The sequence below is a fragment of the Macrotis lagotis genome, chromosome 1, assembly GCF_037893015.1.
Source record: "Macrotis lagotis isolate mMagLag1 chromosome 1, bilby.v1.9.chrom.fasta, whole genome shotgun sequence".
Lineage (NCBI taxonomy): Eukaryota > Metazoa > Chordata > Mammalia > Peramelemorphia > Peramelidae > Macrotis > Macrotis lagotis.
In genome coordinates, this window is record NC_133658.1 from 46928285 (window position 1) to 46947640 (window position 19356).

The 19356-nt window shown below is 37.9% G+C and overlaps 1 protein-coding gene across 3 annotated transcripts in view; it reads right to left on the reverse strand.

The window, feature by feature from the left end:
* ZFHX3 (zinc finger homeobox 3) overlaps positions 1–19356 on the reverse strand; it is a 304460-nt gene that overhangs the window by 126633 nt on the left and 158471 nt on the right. For all 3 annotated transcript variants that reach the window (XM_074200227.1, XM_074200222.1, XM_074200233.1), the window contains one exon: positions 485–716. In XM_074200227.1, coding sequence (XP_074056328.1) covers positions 485–716 — 232 coding nt within the window. The remainder of the gene's footprint in view (positions 1–484; positions 717–19356) is intronic.

Sequence of the window (19356 nt, forward strand, 5' to 3'; positions counted from 1 at the left end):
AATTTTGGTAATAATTTGAAGCCATATTCTGGATGTGGACTGACGTAGTTCAAAACAAAACTCACTTTCTCAGACTTGGCCTAATTGGTTGGGCAGTGAGTTTTAATTGCCTGATACGTTATCTTTTTTAAAGATTTGCTTCTACACATGGGTCCAGAGTTCTTAATTAAAGCAGAAGCAGATTCCTACAAATCAACCAATCAATATTTCTTCCAAAACATATTTAATCTTTACAGTTTCACACATTGTTCAGTTATAAATATGTGGTCTCTTATCTACCAATACCCTCCTTCCATAAATTAAATCAAAACAAAGCAAGCATGAAAACAATCCTTTAAGAAGTTCTTACTCTAAAAACTTTCAACTCCCTAATGTCACATATCAAAACAAAACAAAAACTACAAACCAAAAAATAACCTTCTGGAGTCATTGCAACTCACTATCAGACTAAGGATCAACCTTGTTGGCTTTAGTGACCACTCACCCGGATCGGTGGCTGGGCACTTTCGGATGGTGAAAATTTGCCCCAAATCTTCTTCTTCCTCAGGAAGGCCTTTCTGGAGTCTCTGCAGCTTGCGCAAGCTTTCGCTCCTCTGATGTTTCATGGAACGTACATGTTGGATGAGGTTGAGCTTGGCCTTGGTTGAGTAGTTACAGAGAACACAGTGATAGTAGCAGCTCTCTCCCTCTACCCCAGTCTCGTGCTGCTGAAGGTGCTGGGAACAAAAGACAGGAATGTTGAGTGAGCAGGGCCCTGAAGAGCCAAATTGGAGCCCCTTCCCTCCCTTCTGACTGAAGTCAATCCTGGTAGTTCTGGTCATCTCGGAAATTCCCAGGCCCTGGGGAACCAAGCTTCTGGGTCAGCTTTTCGAGGGTGCTCACGCTTTTCTATCTTCCCAATTCACCCCCACACAGTGCTCTACGCAGCCAGGTCAGAGCAGTGAACACACTGTCTCAGTCAGATAGGCCAGGGAAGAAGTTTGATAAAAATCTTTTTCAACAAGAACCAGAGCCTGATAGTGGAAACCCTGAACTGGAGACTCCCTTCCCCAAGGACAAATGGAAGAATGATTTCTCTTAAATAACTTACTGATGTGACTATTAGATTGTGAACACCTTGAGGGACATGGTCTTTCTTTGTAGGTACACAGTAGGTGCTTAATAAAAGCTTGTCTTTTGGATCATTGGATCACCCAATGGCCAGAACTCCACTCATTCCAGAGAGTCTGGACACATCAAATTCCCTGCAGTGGAGGGAGGACATCCAACTTCAGGAAGCATAAGATCTGCCATCTCTTAAAACTTTAGCTGAGCAATAAGAGGATCACGGCTAGACGGGAGACCACCATTGGAGGAGTCACCATATGGAGGTCAGCCCCATCTCTGCCTTCTGATCCTCTATTCTTTCCACCACAACGCCCAACATCCTTTTTGAAGAAGATATAGAAATTTAAAGTATCCCCAGAGTTTTATTTCTCTCCACTCTCAAGTTCTGTATAAGGTCTGGGCCATAAAGAATACTGTCCACTGGAATCTTGGAGTCTTTCCTGTGATACAGGCAATTATCAACAAAGAAATACTCAGAAGTCAAAGAAGACTGAAATCTTTTGTCATTAAAATATGATCATTTTGGAAAAGGAGTATTTCAAAGTGTCCCTCCCTTGCATGCTAGACATCTGCCCTGGTGCACCCCCCCCCCCACCGTGGTCTTTGCTCCCTTGCAAGGGATCCACATCCTGTGGAATCTGTTTCCTCTTGTGTGGCTTCAAACAAACAACTTGAACAAATTGTCTTTTTTGATGAGCCCCTAAGGTGCTTTTAGGATCCCTATAGTCAGAGGGATGATTTAAAAAAAAAAAAAGGTAAACTTATGAGTGAAGATAATTCCTGGGTGGCTAGGTGGCACAGTGGATACAGCACTGGCCTTGGAGTACAGAGTACCTGGGTTCAAATCCGGTTTCAGACACTTAATAATTACCTAGCTGTGTGGCCTTGGGCAAGCCACATAACCCCATTTGCCTTGCAAAAATCTAAAAAAAAAGATAATTCTTGTTTTGATGCCACTGCTACTGAAACTTTTGTGCACATACACATACATATATACATAATGTGTATGGATGTATACATGTATTTCTATATCATATATATATCCTCAATTTACTAAAAAGGTGTGAAAAACCTGGAGGCAAATTTGCACCTTGCTTGGAGCAGTAACTGGAATGCTCTGGGTAATCCATGTAGAAAATTATTATGGATTGAGAGCAAAGGCCTTCAGCCCTGATTCAAAGACACAAGGGAAGCCATTCCAGAGAAATTTTGCTCCGGAAGAGACTCACAGATCCTGAATAAAGGCTAACAAGGTTTTCATGTGCACCCAACAGGAAAATTTCCACATTTCAAATGGATGAATTAACAGACTCATATGTTGTACCTTGGGGAAAAAAAAAATAAATCCCTTCAGGAATAACCATTCTAGAACTGTGTGACAATTAGAGGAAGGTTGAAAACGAGGGAGTTGAATAATACTTGTTGTTATAAGAACTACAATTGGGATAAAGCAGTTTTCTTGGTACAATTTTAACAAATTTCATTAACTATTCACTTTCTAACTGCATTCTCCTCCCCCACATCCCAGCACAGATGTGTTTAGGAGATTTAGTAGGAAAAAAAAGAACTGCTATGGTACCATATCAAAGACACCACTGTGGTTCAGTGAGGCTCAAATCAAAGTTAAATGTAAGTGGGAAATATTTAATAAAACAAATATACAATCAAACACAGATAATATTAATGTGTGGTCTTCCAAGTCAACATGGAGCTTCAGGGAATCTTTAATGGGGCAGTGGTTCCTATTTCCATTTGAGTTTGATACCACTGTTCTAAGGGACACAAACACTACAGAAAAACACTAAAAAGGAATAAGGGAAAACCATCATAGCAGGCTGGGCTGTCCTCTACTCCTGAAAGGCTATCTTTCTTCCTGTCTCCCCCTCCTGGTTTCCTTTAAGTAGCAGGTAAAATCACCTTCCAAAAGGAATTTTTTCCCAGTTCTCCTTAATCTTGGTACCTTCTCTCTGATTCTACCCCCAAAGCTATTTGCATATCGTTTTCCCCATTAGACTGTAAGGTCCTTGAGAGTAGGACCTGTCTTTTACCTTTCTTTGTATACCAAAGTGACTGACATATAACACAAGCTTAGTAAATGACTAATGGACCCCAATTTGAGGTTCTTTTTCCAGTCATCATTCTCCTTGACTTTCCCCAACAGGTTCAAGTAAAGCTAAAAGTCCACCAAGCTATATGTGTGGACAAGGAAGGGACTTGACATGGAACTGGAGAGAACAAAGCTGTAAGATGATTAGGAGTCTTAGGTCAAGAAATAAAGAGATAATAAGGCTACAACTAAACCTGAATGAATTAAAAACAACAAAAAGAGTCAGGGAATCTAAGGCAAGAACTTCAAAACTTGTTGGCATCACCAACTGTGAAACTGGAGCCATTATCATTCCCTCTTAGTCTCTAAGCCTCCTCCCTGCATCTCCCCCTTTGCCATCACTCCTCAAATCCCCAAGAACAGGATTTTCTTGTAATAAAACACTGCATGTTTCCCCCATAAAATTCTATTACAGATCTACCATGTCTACTCCAAAGTAGCTTGAATTTCTACCTACCATGAGATGGCCAGAAGTTTCAAACATGGCTAAATGAGTTGAATGGAGTTGCTAAAATGTCTGTCATGCACTCCTGAATGTACAGATTCTTGAGATGATTATAAATCAAGACAATTGGCTCATTCTGCAAAACCCAATTTTAAAAACTCAACATATTAAAGATGCTGCCAATTCACTCTGCCTTTTTGTGTCACTGCCATTACTTATTCTCTTGATACAGTAGAAATTATTTTGTCTTATTTCAGATCCATTTCTAGGGAAAATGATTATATAAAGTCAATGACTGAGTTTTAAAAAAGGAGGAAAACAGGAAAAACAAAACAGAATGACTATAATTCATTGTACTCACCTAAGCTTGCAAAAAAGCTACTGGGAATTGATGGGCTAGTTCATTCCCTTAAGGTATTAGATGAAAAATTACGACTAAATAATTTCCAGTTTGTTAAGAAATATATATCTAAATGGATATATATTATCTAGCCTCTTACATCCTTTCTCAATAGTTTGGTATACTAGAAAGAATCCTAGATTTAGAGTCAAAGGATCTGGTTATGGATCCAATCTCTACCATTCATTATCTCTATGACCCTGAGCAAGTTCTCTCCTTGCCTCAGTTTCCTCTTGAGGAATTTGGACTAGATAAACTCAAATTCCTTCCAGTTCTACATCCATGAATCTATATATCTGCATCTTCCCATGGTCCAGTTGGAAGTTCTGAAATATCCATTACTGTGTCTCAAAATTCCAACATCTAGACAACTTAGGGAAATACAAATCTCAATAACTGATCTAACTTCAGGAATAGAAGACCTAAACCATTGTAGTTTTACTATTTCCTTCAGTACCCTAGAACACAGTTGTCTGCCTTGCTGGGTCTGCAATAACCCTCAAAATTCCCTAAGTGCCACTCAAACCAGACCAAAAATGATTAACAAAATAAATAAAAATACAATAAAACATAGATGTTTTCTAAATCAATATGTGACTGCAGGGATCTATTTCTATATGCGCTTAACACCACTGCCTATCTCTGTCCTTCCCTATTGTCTGTCCAATCCTCCTAAATATTTTTTGTCTCACTTGTGTACCTGTCAGCCACTATTATATATAGCCAGACTTTGCTCTTGGCTAATAAGAAGCAGGAGGGGGGCTAGAGAGATACATTTGATCCCAATGGGGTAAGTCAGCCAACGACACATCTAACCCTCAGAAGGGAGTAGGAGATATTTTCATTTGCAGTAGGAGAGAGAGAATAATTTGTTCCTGACCCAGCTAATTAGAATACCCTCAATTGGGATCACAATGTATTTAATTAAATTCACTGTAATATATGAAGAATCCACCAAGGCACAAATCCCAATGGTACACTCAATAAAGGAGCTGCTTTTCTTTCAGAGTTCCTTCCTTTCCACAAGCCAGAAAATTTTCCTTCCTCCCCTCCCCATCATCTTGAATTTCTCTACCTTTTCTTCTAAAATCTGGGATTCCCTTCCAATTCCATGGGGAAAGTATGATGTTCAATTCAATTTAATTTTAACTCAACAAATATTTATTAAGTTTCTAAAATGTGTCAGGCCCTGGGGATACAAAGAGAAATACATTATGGACCCTACTTTAGAGGAGTTAATGATCTCACCCCTGGTAGGTTATATGGGCATTCTTTTTCAAGTATGGGTAAGATAAAATATGGCCACTGGTACCACTTTTAACTCTAAATTCTGTAGTTGTGTGACAAGTAACTAGAATACAAGGCAGAATAAGATATGTCAAAGGGAGAGGTCTGGGAAAGATTTAGGGAGCAAAGAAACTCACTTTCACTTGGTTGAAGTGCTGAGAAAAGCATCATGGAGGACACAGAACAGGAGCTGGGTCTTAAATGAAAGGGAAGCACTCCAACTTTGGGGCTGGAGAAGAAGACAGTTCCAGGCATGGGATCTCTATGGGTATGCAAAAGGACTGAGACTAGAAAGGGAAGTGGATGAGAGACTCCTCAGCCTAGACTGTAGAAAGAGATGTGAAGGACTGATAAGAAAAGTCTGGAAAGGCAAATTGTTCAAGAACAATGAAAAAAGGTGAATATTGGATTATTGTGTAATGTATGGTGAAGCAGCTTTTATACATTTAAGGAATTATCTGGGAGTGTTATTTTTTAGTTTTTATATATGCTTCTTGATTGTGCTTGTATGCATATATTTATGAATATATAGGAAGAGAGGGAGAAGGGGGGGGAAGAGAGGGAGAAGAGAGAAGAGTCAGGGGGAAAAGGGAAAGAGAGGAAAGGGGAGAAGAGGGGAAAGAGAGAGAAAGCAAGGGGAAAAGATATTGAGTACTGGACCAAACAATACAAAGCACAGTTCCAATACTCTAGGGAAGTTATAGATCCTAAATGATCTACAAGGGCTTTGGTTGGAAGGGGGGCATGGCTGTAGGAACATATATGCTATTAAGGTGGTCCTTACTCTGACTCAAACAATTAATTAAGTGAACATGTCATGTGTGGTTGGTGAATATCTCAGGGACTTGGCAGCTTACACCTGAGGTTTCACTACCCACCTTGTGCTCTGTCAAAAGGAAGGCCTATCCAGATGGTAAGTCCACCTGTTCCAACTTGGCAGAAGGAGAGAAGTCATTTACCTTCTGCAGTGCACTCAGCCTAGCCAGGATCCCCCCTGTAGGCCTTGCCTCATGCCAAGATCTACTTCAATTTGAATTTCTTGCTTCAAGAGTTACAAGAAAATTATTAAACTCCAAGTAGAGAGGGATTCAGAATAGACAACTTTTAATCAGATCCTGTGGAAATAAAATCAAATTTCCAAAAGTTCAATGTAAACTCAAGGCAGACCATGTTTCATTACCAACTTTCTCTCAGAACCCAGCACAGCAGAATCTAAGCTTCATCTCCAATTAATGGAACTACAAGTGACTTCCAAACCAAAGGCAAATGATGGTCAATAAAACATGCAATTATTAAGTATTGATATATAATGTTCTAAGGTGCTAAGAACACAACGATCAAATGAAAATGAATCTTCACCTTTATCCTACTGGGGGTAGTTGGAAAGATAAAGGATTTTAACAGTTATGGATATCCATCATAATCTAAGGAAGCAGGAAGCATCCCTGGAGAGAAGGGAAGGGAAGAAATCTGTAGTTTTCTACAAAAGGTGGCATTGCCTTTGGCAGAAGCTAAGGATTCTAAGAGACCAAAAGGAAAGGGAAGATATAGGGCATTACAGTGGGAGATGGCTTGGTAGTTTGGCCAGAATCTATATATCTATATCTATCTATCTATCTATCTATCTATCTATCTACCAGAATTTATATATCTCAACCATGGAGCAGCTCATGGTACAGAGATTGAAGCACCATGCTTGGAATCAGGAAGATTCATCTTTATGAGTTCAAATTGGGCCTCAGACAATTAATAGTTGTGTGAACCCTTGAGCAAGTCTCTCTGCCTCAATTTTTCTCATCTGTAAAATGAACTGGAGAAGGAAATGGCAAACCTCTCCGGTATCTCTACTGAGAAAACCCCAAATGGAGTCATGAAGTCAGATATATATATATATATATATATATATATATATATATATATATATATATATATATATGAGAAACAACAAGAATAAAGAGCAAGATAGTGATAAATAAATCTGGGAAGGTGAACTAGAGACTTTTAAAATGCAATTTAAATAAGGAGCTGAGAAGTATGCCTGGAGGCAATGGGGATTCACTGAAGACTCTTTAGCAAGGGAGTGACATAGTCAAATCTAGGTTCAGGGAGATTAATTTGGCAGGTGTGTGGAAGATGGATAGAATGAAGACGCTAGAAACTGGAATCAAGGAGACCAGTAGGGAGACCACCATAACAATCCAGAAGAGAAGTAATGAGGGCTAGAAGCAGTTTTTCAAAATGGCAGCATGAACGGAGAGAAAATCTGATCTATTCTATGGCTATGAGTTAGATGTGGGGGAGAGTAAAAGTAAAAGTCAAGTAAGATTGAGATGGTGACTGGAGGAAGGATGACTCCATTCTTTACCAGAAACAGAGAAGTTAGGAGGAGGCGCAAATGTAGAAAGGAGGAATTATTTAGCTGGGAATTGTCATTTGGGGATTAGAATTCAACAGAGATATTATGGTTGGATACATGTCTCTTATTCTTGGCAATGTGGGACCTGACTGAAGCAGAATGCAAGATAAGTATCCCGTCCTGAGGATCAAGTGGCACTGGTCTCTAGCCAGTGACTAAATGGATAACCTTGTCTCTATTGAACAATACTGGTATTCTACAGTTCTCCTTTATTCCTGTTAAAGCTACTCATGTTTTAAATGTGCTTAATTTTTTTCTTAGTACAACTGGAATCTTGCCGTCCTATGTTTATGACCTGGAAATGACTGCTACCCCAACTTCAGCTCTGTGATTTCCCTTCTGGATTTGGTTCAGGGAAAGGAACCAGACAAAGGAAAATTCTCCTCCCTCCTCTCCCCATCCCAACTCTTGCAATAGGAAACACCTTAAATATTTTGCATCAAAGAAATACAGTGCATCAAAGAAAAGTAAAACAAGCAAATTAAAAATTAAACATATGAGGTTTTCTGCAGACCCCTTCCCCTTTTAACATGTATCCCTCCACACCCTAACAACAATAATTTTTAAACTATCCCACATACAAGAGGGTTCTTGTTAGAAAATAATTCATATTGGAAATTTAAAAAAAAATACATGTTCCTGTTACTTGTTTCCCAAGAAAACTAACCAACTTCCGTCAAAAGAACATTGATTTCTATAAATCTGGAGGGGCTGAGTATCCCTTCTCCCCCTAACAATAGGAAACTTCTAACATCTGGTTCTTCATGCATGGAATGCAAAATATCGATCAGGTTTAGTCAAAGCTTTACTTTAAAGCAAAAATGAACAGAAATACATTCTGATAAAAACCATAAGATTCACAAGTAAAACTTCCTCTGGGAAAAGGCCTGTTATTACATACGCACCCACACACAGAGCTGAGAACAACACACTCTCTTCCTTACACAAATCAGCTCTCCTACAAAAGTAAATGAAAACTGATGGGCCCTTTGAAGAGAAAAGAAGCTCGTTTGGAGGTCTTCTACAGAGCTGAGCTGTCATCTCCAAGGGACAAGCAAACATCTCCTGCTGAGCCATGGCCAACACCTCAGTAGGGCTTCCTCTTCTAGGGTGAAGCTGCAGTGAAGATATAAAACTCATGGGGATACAGCCCATGGAAGAATTCTTGTCAAAGAAGCCCCTGAATGGTCACAAGGAGCAGAATTAAGGAGCTCTGGAGTTTTCATGGACTGGAAAGAGCTGCTATGGAAAATTCTAGGTCGCGGGTGCCCAACCTTTGAGCTCTTCTTGGCCATACTGCTTAATAAAATCTTGTCAAGGGTCACTTACAGAATTTAATATTCATTTATTTGATATTCATTTATGACTATAATTGAACCCTTATTTAACCAATGTTTATAATAAAATGTAATAATGCCATATGAATGGGCTTTGAGGGCCACATGTGGCCCATGGATAGGACATACCTGACTAGGTCCTAGAAGGGTGTATCTCTCTGCAGAAGAAAACCATTTGGTACAATCATATGCACCTGGCTCATCCATTTTTTATGTTTTTTTATTATTTTATTTAAGGCAATGGGGTTAAGTGACTTACCCAAAGTGACACAGTTAGGCAATTATTACGTATTTGAGTCTGAATTTGAATTCGGGTACTCCTGATGCTAAGGCCAGTGCTCTATCCACTGTGCCGCCTAGCTGCCCTACCTGGCACGTCTAACCCAAGACTCCTGTTCTTTTCTTTGATGAAATTATTAAAACAAAAAACCTCCCTGATCTGGAAAGTTGGTAGGAAGCTGAGGAAGGCTAGTTTTTAGTAAAGTCTATTAATGGACTATTTTAATTCAGTTTCCTTGAAGTAGATTATTAAAAACTAGTACGGGGCAGCTAGGTGATGCAATGGATAGAGCACTGGCCCTGGAATCAGGAGGACCTGAGTTCAAATCTAACCTCAGAAACTTAATAATTACTTAGTTGTGTGATCTTGGGCAAATCACTTAACCCCATTGCTTTGCAAAAACCTAATTAAAAAATTTTTAAATTAAAAAAAAAACTAGTACATAAATAAGTATTGAAAAACAAAGTATATTTTGATAAACACATAAGCTCATCACATATATATGTATATATATTTGATAGGCATATAAGCTCATGTATATAATATATATATACAAATATATAAATATAAATAATATATATATAAATATCTATCTATCCATACAAAAGTCCTTTAACATAAGAGCCTGAAACAAGAGTTGAAGGAATGTAAAAATGGTTTGAAATTTTAATGCTTTCGCCATATGAAAAAAATGCTCTAAATCATTAATTATTAGAGAAATGCAAATTAAAGCTTCTCTGAGGTATCACCTCACACCTCTCAGATTGGCCAGTATGACCAGGAAGGATAATGATCATTGTTGGAAGGGTTGTGGAAAATCTGGGACACTATTACACTGTTGGTGGAGCTGTGAACTCATCCAACCCTTCTGGAGAGCTATTTGGAACTATGCCCAAAGGGCAACAAAAATGTACATACCCTTTGACCCAGCAATACCACTACTGGGTCTATACCCTGAAGAGATGAGGAAAAAGGGTAAAAACATTACTTGTACAAAAATATTTATAGCAGCCCTGTTTGTGGCGGCAAAGAATTGGAAATCCAGTAAATGTCCTTCAATTGGGGAATGGCTTAGCAAACTGTGGTATATGTATGTCATGGAACACTATTGTTCTATTAGAAACCAGGAGGGACAGGATTTCAGGGAAACCTGGAGGGATTTGCATGAACTGATGCTGAGTGAGATGAGCAGAACCAGAAAAACACTGTACACCCTAACAGCAACATGGGGGTGATGATTAACCTTGAAGGATTTGCTCATTCCATCAGTGCAACAATTGGGAACAATTTTTGGCTGTCTGCAAAGGAGAGTGCCATCTGTATCCAGATAAGGAGCTGTGGAGTTTGAACAAAGTTCAAGGACTATTCTCTTTAATTTAGGAAAAAAACCAGATATCTTATTGCCTGATCTTGTTACCTCTGAGAATTCTGTTCTCTTTAAGGATATGATTTCTCTCTCATCACACCCAATTTGGATCAAGGTACAACATGGAAACAAAGTAAAGACTGACAGAGTGCTATCTGTGGGGTGGGGGTGGGGGGGAGGGAAGCAAGATTGGGGGAAAATTGTAAAACTCAAATAATATCTTTAATAAAAATAAATTATAAAAAAAAGAAACCAGAAGGGATGGGAATTCAGGGAAGCCTGGAGGGATTTGCATGAACTGATGCTGAGTGAGATGAGCAGAAACAGAAAAACATTGTACACCCTAACAGCAACATGGGAGTGATGATCAACCTTGATGGACTCACTCATTCCATCAGTGCAATAACCAGGAACAATTTTGGGCAGTCTGCAATGGAGAATACCATCTGTATCCAGAGAAAGAACTGTGAAGTTTGAACAAAGACCAAGGACTATTATACCTTAAATTTAGAAAAAAAAAAACCCTGATATCATATTGTCTGATCTTACTATCTCTTATACTTTATGTTTCTTAAGGATATGATTTCTCTCTCATCATGCTCAATTTGGCTCAATGTATACCATGCAAACAATGTAAAGACTGGAAAACTGCCCTCTGTTGGGGTGGGGGGAGGGAAGTAAGATTAGGGGAAAAATTGTAAAACTCAAAATAAAATCTTTAAAAGAAAAAAAAATAAATTTTAATGCTTTCAAACTAGATTATCTCTGCTTAGAAAAGCCTTAAATGGACCTAAAACTCTACAAGTCCAATGATTTCAAGCTTTGTAACAAGTTATGTCATATAGTATTTAAACTATTCCAATCTGGGTAACTGCTCACTTTGAATTACTAAGATTTTGTAGCAGTTTAAATAAATAGTTAAACAATAATTAAACAACTCAAGACCTTCCCAATATTTGAGATTTTTTAAAAAAATATTTGTTAGCCCCAGTTTTTCATCCACTAATGCACACACATCATCAATACTGTCAGAGAATGATAGACACGGCATGAATGCCTAAGAATATGAAAAAAATTAAAAATTCTGTTTTAACACAGAAAACATTTGGTCACTAATGGGAGGGGAGGATAATTTTTGAAACAGCTAGGAAGGTAATATTTGTAGAGTAAGATAATATTGATTTAAAGTGTCTTTCTAACAAAAGAAAAATTCCAGCAAGTAGTAGTATTACGTTATTAGTCCAAATTGTTAAAGCAATTCTCAACATCAGGACCAAAACAGGATAAAAATGAGAAGATATGATGAGAAATTGAGATAATTACAGTTTGACCTAGCTGACAAAGAAAAAAATGGAAAATGGACAACTGAGCAGACACTGGAACAAACTATCAACATTTCCTATTAGTTTTGTCTAGAAAAAGATATGGCAACAGATCACAACAATAGCTTAAAATGTAAACTCCTTTATAAAATCTCAAAGATGCAAGATTAAATGTAAAATTAACAGAGAGGATTAACAGACAGAGGCTCTGGCATCAGCCAAAACTACTGGACAAGTTGCTTACCTTTTTTAGTGTCCCAAGAAAAATCACTAAGATCACCTGCAGGGGCAGTTAGATGGCACAATGTCTAGGGTACTGGCCTTGTAGTCAGGAGGACCTTAGTTCAAAACCTGTCTCAGACACTTGATTCTTACTGTATGACCTTGGGCAAGTCATTTAACCCCACTGCCTTGTAAAAAAAAATAAAAAACAAAAAATTATGAACTGATTTCTCTTTGGGAATTCCTTATACTGATGAAATCATAGATTCAGACACTCACATTCACACAAAATGGCCTCATAAAACAGCAAGGATTAGATAGCTTTTAACCATTTTGTGGCTATTCTTCTGTCATCATCTCAGTGTTTGGTAAGCTCCCTAAAGGGAAGAAAAACAAACATTCCATTTCCCACAGAGTCTAGCACAATGCTAGGCCCAAACAGGCATTCTCTGAATGCTTACTGAACTGAATCTGTGTTTTTCTTAACTGAGTATCAGAAGTTTAGGTCATCTAGGACAAAAAATAGTGTGGTCAAAATCTTCACAAACTGAGACCAGGTATGTCACCACTTCACGGAAACAGTGCTTAGGTTAACAGAGAAACAGATTGGTATAGAAATAGTAAAAACATCTATCATTTTATCACTGTATGAAGGAGTCAAAATCAGTAACTAAAAATTTTGGAAGATGATTCCTAAGCAATCAGATAATTCTTTATCCCTATCTCTATATTTTATTTAAATCCCATTTCCCATTCAAATATTAGATTCCAAGGCAATGAGGACATTTAGTGATGAATCCATGCATCTAAAGGGATGGCATCCTTATTTCTGGGGAATCATTTGTTGCTATTTTTTCCCCTCACTGTTTCTGGAATAAGGACAAGAAATACTTCTGGATATTTTTATGTGTAAGAATCCTCTCATCAAGAACAATGTCAGCAGTATCACCACTTGTATATCTTTAAAAGATATGTCCAGAGGAGGCTAGATAGCACACTGAATAGAGCACCGGCCCTGGAATCAGGAGGACCTGAGTTCAAATCTAGCCTCAGACACTAAATAATTACCTAGCTGTGTGGCCTTGGGCAATCCACTTAACCCCATTGCCTTGCAAAAACATACCTAAAAAAAAAAGATATGTCCAAATACAATTACAACACCCCTTTCTAAAATGTTTAAGAAAAATAAATTTTATTGAAACAAGGGCCATTTCCCACTAGATAGCCAAGGATCAGTCAAACATGATCTGTGGAGATGAGCAGTGTTTTTTTTTAAACAGTTTTTAAAAGAATTTTAAAACTATTAACTCTGGGATAGAAAATCAAAATTATGTAAAAGTGATCATATTTGACCAAGGATATCAATAATGACGATGATGATGATGATGATGATGATGATATTAGGGTCCCCATGTATAGCAAAAAATTCATAGCATTTTTTGTAATAACAAAGAACTCGAAACAAAGTAGATGTCCATCAATGAGAGAATAAAGAAATCCTGCTATGTTAATATAATGGAAATTTTTGTTCCATAAAAAATAATGAATATGATGGCTACAGAGAACATAAAAACAATTATATAAACCGCTGCAAAGTGCAATAAGCTATGCACAGTGATTACAATAATGTAAAAGAAAATAACAACAAAACAATTGAAAAGGAATGTTGTACAAGGATCAAGCTCAATCTCCAAAAAAAAAAAAAGAGATAAAAGGAGGCAATTCAGGCTTCGACTTGGATGGTGGGCAAGAAATACTACAGAGAATGTGTTAAGATATGAGGATTATTTTCTTTTTTAAAAAAATTTTTGTTATAACACTAGGGCATGGGGAGGAGTTAAGAGGCAAGAGGAACCGCAGTAAGACAATACACTAATGATTTACTGGTAGAGTTGCACACTCAAATACATAAACATAAGATACGCATATTTGTGAATATGTGGAAGTACTTTTTGTGGTTATAAACCTAGCAACAAAGTGGGGGTACCCATCAAGGGAATATATAAACATATGGAATATTTCTGCACTATAAGATAAAATAAACATGGCGAATCCAGAGAATAGGGCTACAAAGATATAAACAAAAATATCATATGTATGATCTTGACCAGCCTCCTTGAAAACACTTTTCTTTTCATTAGGGTCTATCTGGGATAGGAGATAATAATGTTAGACATGCTCAAAATAGCAGTTGGTTTGGTTTAACTTTTCTTTTTGGCCTTAGTTACAAAGGACAACTCATTAGATAAATGTGAGAGGGGACATTAGAAATATCTCTTATGTAAAAGCAAAAAACAAAAAAAACATTTTTAATTGATGAATTTATTATTATATCAACCTCTACCCTGAATTCTTCTGATATATTTTTTTAGGTGATATATTATGTTCCCTTCAGAGTTAATATCATGCAAATGTCTTGCAATAAAACCAGGAATCTGTCAATTCTTCCAAATAAGTTTTTTTTTAAAGATACGTAAATTCCCTATAGACTGGTTGTATCTAGACAATCGTTTCCCCAGAACTCTTGACTCCTCCCCCAAAGATTCCTCTGGTCTTTCAGTAAGAAATCATCAAGGACAGAGATAAGGGAAACACCTAGATGATTAGGATCCCTAGCTGAAAAGTGGAAATAATCATTTTTCCTTGATATTTTAGATAAAGAAAAAAGACCAGGTCTTGCACATAATAGGCAGTTGATATAAGTTTACTGATTTAACTAATCAAAGAACCTAGAGTCTCTCTTCAAAGGCTCAAATAGCCTTAAAGTTTTAAAGAGAGTCTTATCTTAGTGGTTAGCATTCTTCACTGCCTTGAAAATTACATTGGTTTTTACTTCCTTGTGTATACTAGAACAATGAATTACCAATAACATTAACAAAGAATAAGTACAGTAATATTTAATAATTTAAAAAATTAAGTAGTAATATAATAGTTCAGTCATGTCCTTTCAGTCATGTCCAACTCAGTGTCCAATTCAGTGACCCATTTGGGGTTTTTTTGGTGGGGGGGACAGAGATACTGAAATGGTTTGTCATTTCCCTCTTCAGTTCATGAGTAAACTGAGGCAACAGAGTTCAGTGACTTGGTCTGGGTCATACAGCTAATGTCTGAGGTCAAATTTGAACTTTGGTTTCCTAACTCCAGGTCTGGTGCCTTATTCACTGTGTCACCTAGCTAGTATTTATATAGCACTTTTAAGATCTGCAAAAGTTTCTTCTTCTTTTTTTTTTTTTTTAACAAATATTAGTTCATTTGATCCTTATCCAAGAAGTAAATGATATTCTTATCTCCATATTACAGATAGGGAAACTGAGGCTGCAAAAGGTAAATGACTTGCCCAGAGTCAAACAAGAGTGTCTGAGCCTGCATTTGAACTCTACTTTTTCTGACTGTTCCACTTCACCACCCAGATGTGACACCTCCTTGCCTAGCACAGTGCCATCTTAGGCTCACAGTAAGCAGTCACGGAATATGAAACTTAAAAAATCGGTTCGATCCAAGTTTTGAACATTTGTTTATTTCTAAGGTGTTAAAAAAAAACTGTTAGCTGTATCTGTTTACTCTTGGAATACATTTATATAGCCTTTGGAGGAAAAAAAACCCAACCCAAAACTAAAGCAAATCATAATTAATTTCTCCTTCTTTACTTAGCTTCTAAAACACTTAGGGCTTCTCCTTAATGAAAAAAGCTACAAAGATAGATGGTGATCATCCTCATTAAGCCCATCAATTGCTTCCAGCAGCTTGTGGCTCAGATTCCAGAGGGGACCACAGAACAGAGAATAAGGTCTATACTCAATAACAGATGTCACTTCATTCAAAGCAAGATACTGAGTGGGACAAGTGGATGGGTGGGTTCTAACCACCATGAAGCCTCTCACAGAAGGCCTAGGACCAAATTGCTTGCCAATTAAAATCTGTAACAATCTGACTTTTATCATACTTGTTACTGTATAATAGTCATATTTCAACAACTCTTGAAAGATATCCTTTCATAGCAAGCTGACACACTGTTCTAAAGCAGTTCACCTGGTCGTATTCTTCTGGTGACTGAAGCTATAATCTAAGGAGCTGATGCATGTGGCTCTAGGTCGGACAGCTTCCAAAGATGGGCAATCACAGGGTCACAGAAATTCCCATTTGGAAGGATTTCAGCACTCATCTTCCTGACAGGTAGGTCATCCTCCAGTCTTTGCTTCAATTCCTGCAGTCACAGAGAGTTCCCTACCTCCTGAGACCTCTCATTTTTGAGACCTCTTTATTTTTGGACAGCTCTGGGTATTAGGAAACTCTCTTTATACCCAGTCAAATTCTTTCTCTCTACAACTTGCACCAAGTTTTCCAGCTCTTAGGGACCAAGCAGAAAAAAGGTATTTGTTTTGTAAACAATAACCCTTGGAATTCTTGAAGACACCTATTATCCCCATTCCCCTCTCCCCCAACCTTCTTTTCTACAGATTAATCACCAGAAATCCCACTTTCAGCTCTCTCACCATACTGGTTGCTCTTGTCCAAGCAGGCTCTTGCTTGCCAATTTCCTCTCTAAAATCTGGCACCCAGAATGGCACCACAGATGCGTTTGACTAGCGCACTCTAGTCTGCTTTGTCTGGACACCACTACACTGCTATGAATACAAGTCTAAGAGCCAATTAGTTGTTTGTAGGGGTTTTTCTGGCTACCATAGCACACTATTGAGTCATAATGAGTAAATTATTTAACAAATGTGACATAGTAACCAATATAGAGTTAAAAAAAGAGGTCTAATGTTATTGTCTAGGACAGAGTTCTCCAAACTCTCTTGATTGAGCACCCCATCATTATGCATGCACCCTCCATGTATGTATTTGTTATAAGTTGTATATACATGTACTATTTTACAAATAACTGTGAATATTATAAAACTAACCCAATAGATATATAAAAATGATGAGACAAATCTGAAACAATGTTTGCCTCAAGAGTCAAAAGGGAGTCACTACAGTTAATTAAGGAGAGGAATGATATGATCAAATCTATGCTTTAGGAGACTCAACTGAAAGCTTATATAGAAGAGGAACGGCAGAGGAGGTATTCATGAGTCAGGTAGATTAACTGAAAGGTCAAGTCCATCCCTCCTTTCCTATGAATATTAAATTCCAGATCATCTTTAAAGTCTGGCTCAAATGACACTTCCTCCATGCAGCTTTCCCAGATTGCCCCAGATGGCAATAAGTGCCCCCTCAGAACTTGAATACTGTAGGCTACAGTGATCTGAATGATCAAACATCAATGAATATTCACTAAGTGGCTATTATGATCAGGAAAAGGGGAGAATCCAAATATAAAAAAGGTAGTCCCAGCCCTCAGGGAGCTTCTAATCTAATGGACTCAATTGTATATTCCTAGAAGGCAAACCTCAACCTTGAATCTCAGACATCCTGCACTAAATCATGGGCACACAGGTACTTAATATTGCATTGCAAAAAAATTAAGTTTAAAGGAACAATCTACATATCTTATCTTCCTTACAATTTTCCTACAGACCAAGAGTTTGCCACTTTCCATCTCCCTTTATTGGTTAAGATGGTCAGTAGATGTTTGGCATTGGGAGAGGACAGCCATTCAGAATGAGTATAAATGAAATGAAAATAGGCTAAGAGACTACTGTCCAAAAGACTGAAAGATGGAGGGATCTGGGAGGATGAGGATCTGGGAGGTTTGGAACTCCCCTCTCCTTTGATGCACCACATTGAAAAGTTGTTTCAGATTCTAGTCAAGTAGCCTAGATAAATCATGCAATGTTTCTAACCAAGAATTCACCTCTTTAATGAAAATGTCATGTGGAAGCAGCTGCTGGCTGCTGGTCCATTCTAAATACTCTATAAAAGTCAGAACTGGCTTAATGCATCTTCTTCTCCTTTCACACCTGCAGTCTGGAATTTCCAGAAGTTGTCTAAGAAGTGGTGGTGTTGAATGGGGAAAGAATTCAGAAAAAAAAAAAGGTTCACTATAAGACTATACCTACTCATGCTAAAACTAAGTACCTTTTAAATTGATGTGAAAAAAAATGTAGTGATCTTTAGCACGATTTCTATATATTTTAATTGTTTTTGTGGCCACTGCTGATAGTGAGATGTCTCTTCAGTGCTGACAGTATCAGCAATGAACATTTCATTCAACAATGAGTGATGAATGGTCATTGAAAGGGAGGACAAGTATAGCCAGGGTGGCAGAGATGAAGGGCTAATGACCAGAATTGCTGTCTTTGCAAGGAGAATTTGATTTTTTGGGAAGACTGGGGAGGAAGAGAATAGGACAAATCCAGGAACTAAAACTTTCCATTGACTAAAGCATTGTACACAAAAACCTCAAGCAGTCCCAAGGCAAATACATAGGCAGATGGACACACACACACACACACACACACACACACACCCACAGACACACACCTTACTATAAGTCCCTCCGAGATTTAAAGGTAAAAGCTGAAAGCAACTGTTTTCATTGGAGATTGGAAAAGAAAGACTAAAAGGAAATAAAAGTTCTTTGACGCAGCAGAAACAAGTCTCTGAGTGTGGCCATCAGAGGGCGACCTGAAGGACAGACCCTCATGTGTTAGGAAAGAAAGGCTCTAGTTTTTCAGAAGGATGATGTTGTTGGTTTCTCTCAAACAGCTTTCGGGTCCCCCATAAATAACCCAGACAAACACCCTGTAGACTGGGTTTTGCTTTTTCCCCCTTTTTAAGTCTCATTAAAAGCCAATATTGTTCAGCCTAAAGATGGAGAGCTCAGCATGGATTTTACTGAACGTTAAATCAACCAGCAAGCGTAGCCAGCAAACTCTGTGGCACTTTAACTTTAAATAATGCAATAATTATTGAATTTCCTTTTTATAACCGAAGTGCTGGAATGTAAACAATGGGGCTGTAATTGCAGGAAGGGGGGATCAATAGAGGCAATCGTTTTCAGCCATGTTAATTGTAAATACAATTGCTCCAAGATGTCAGCCTTGTTCTTCTTGCTCCCAGAATCATCCTAACGGATGACAGAGTCCAACTTTCCCATTACAGCTGTTCGTTCCTTTAAG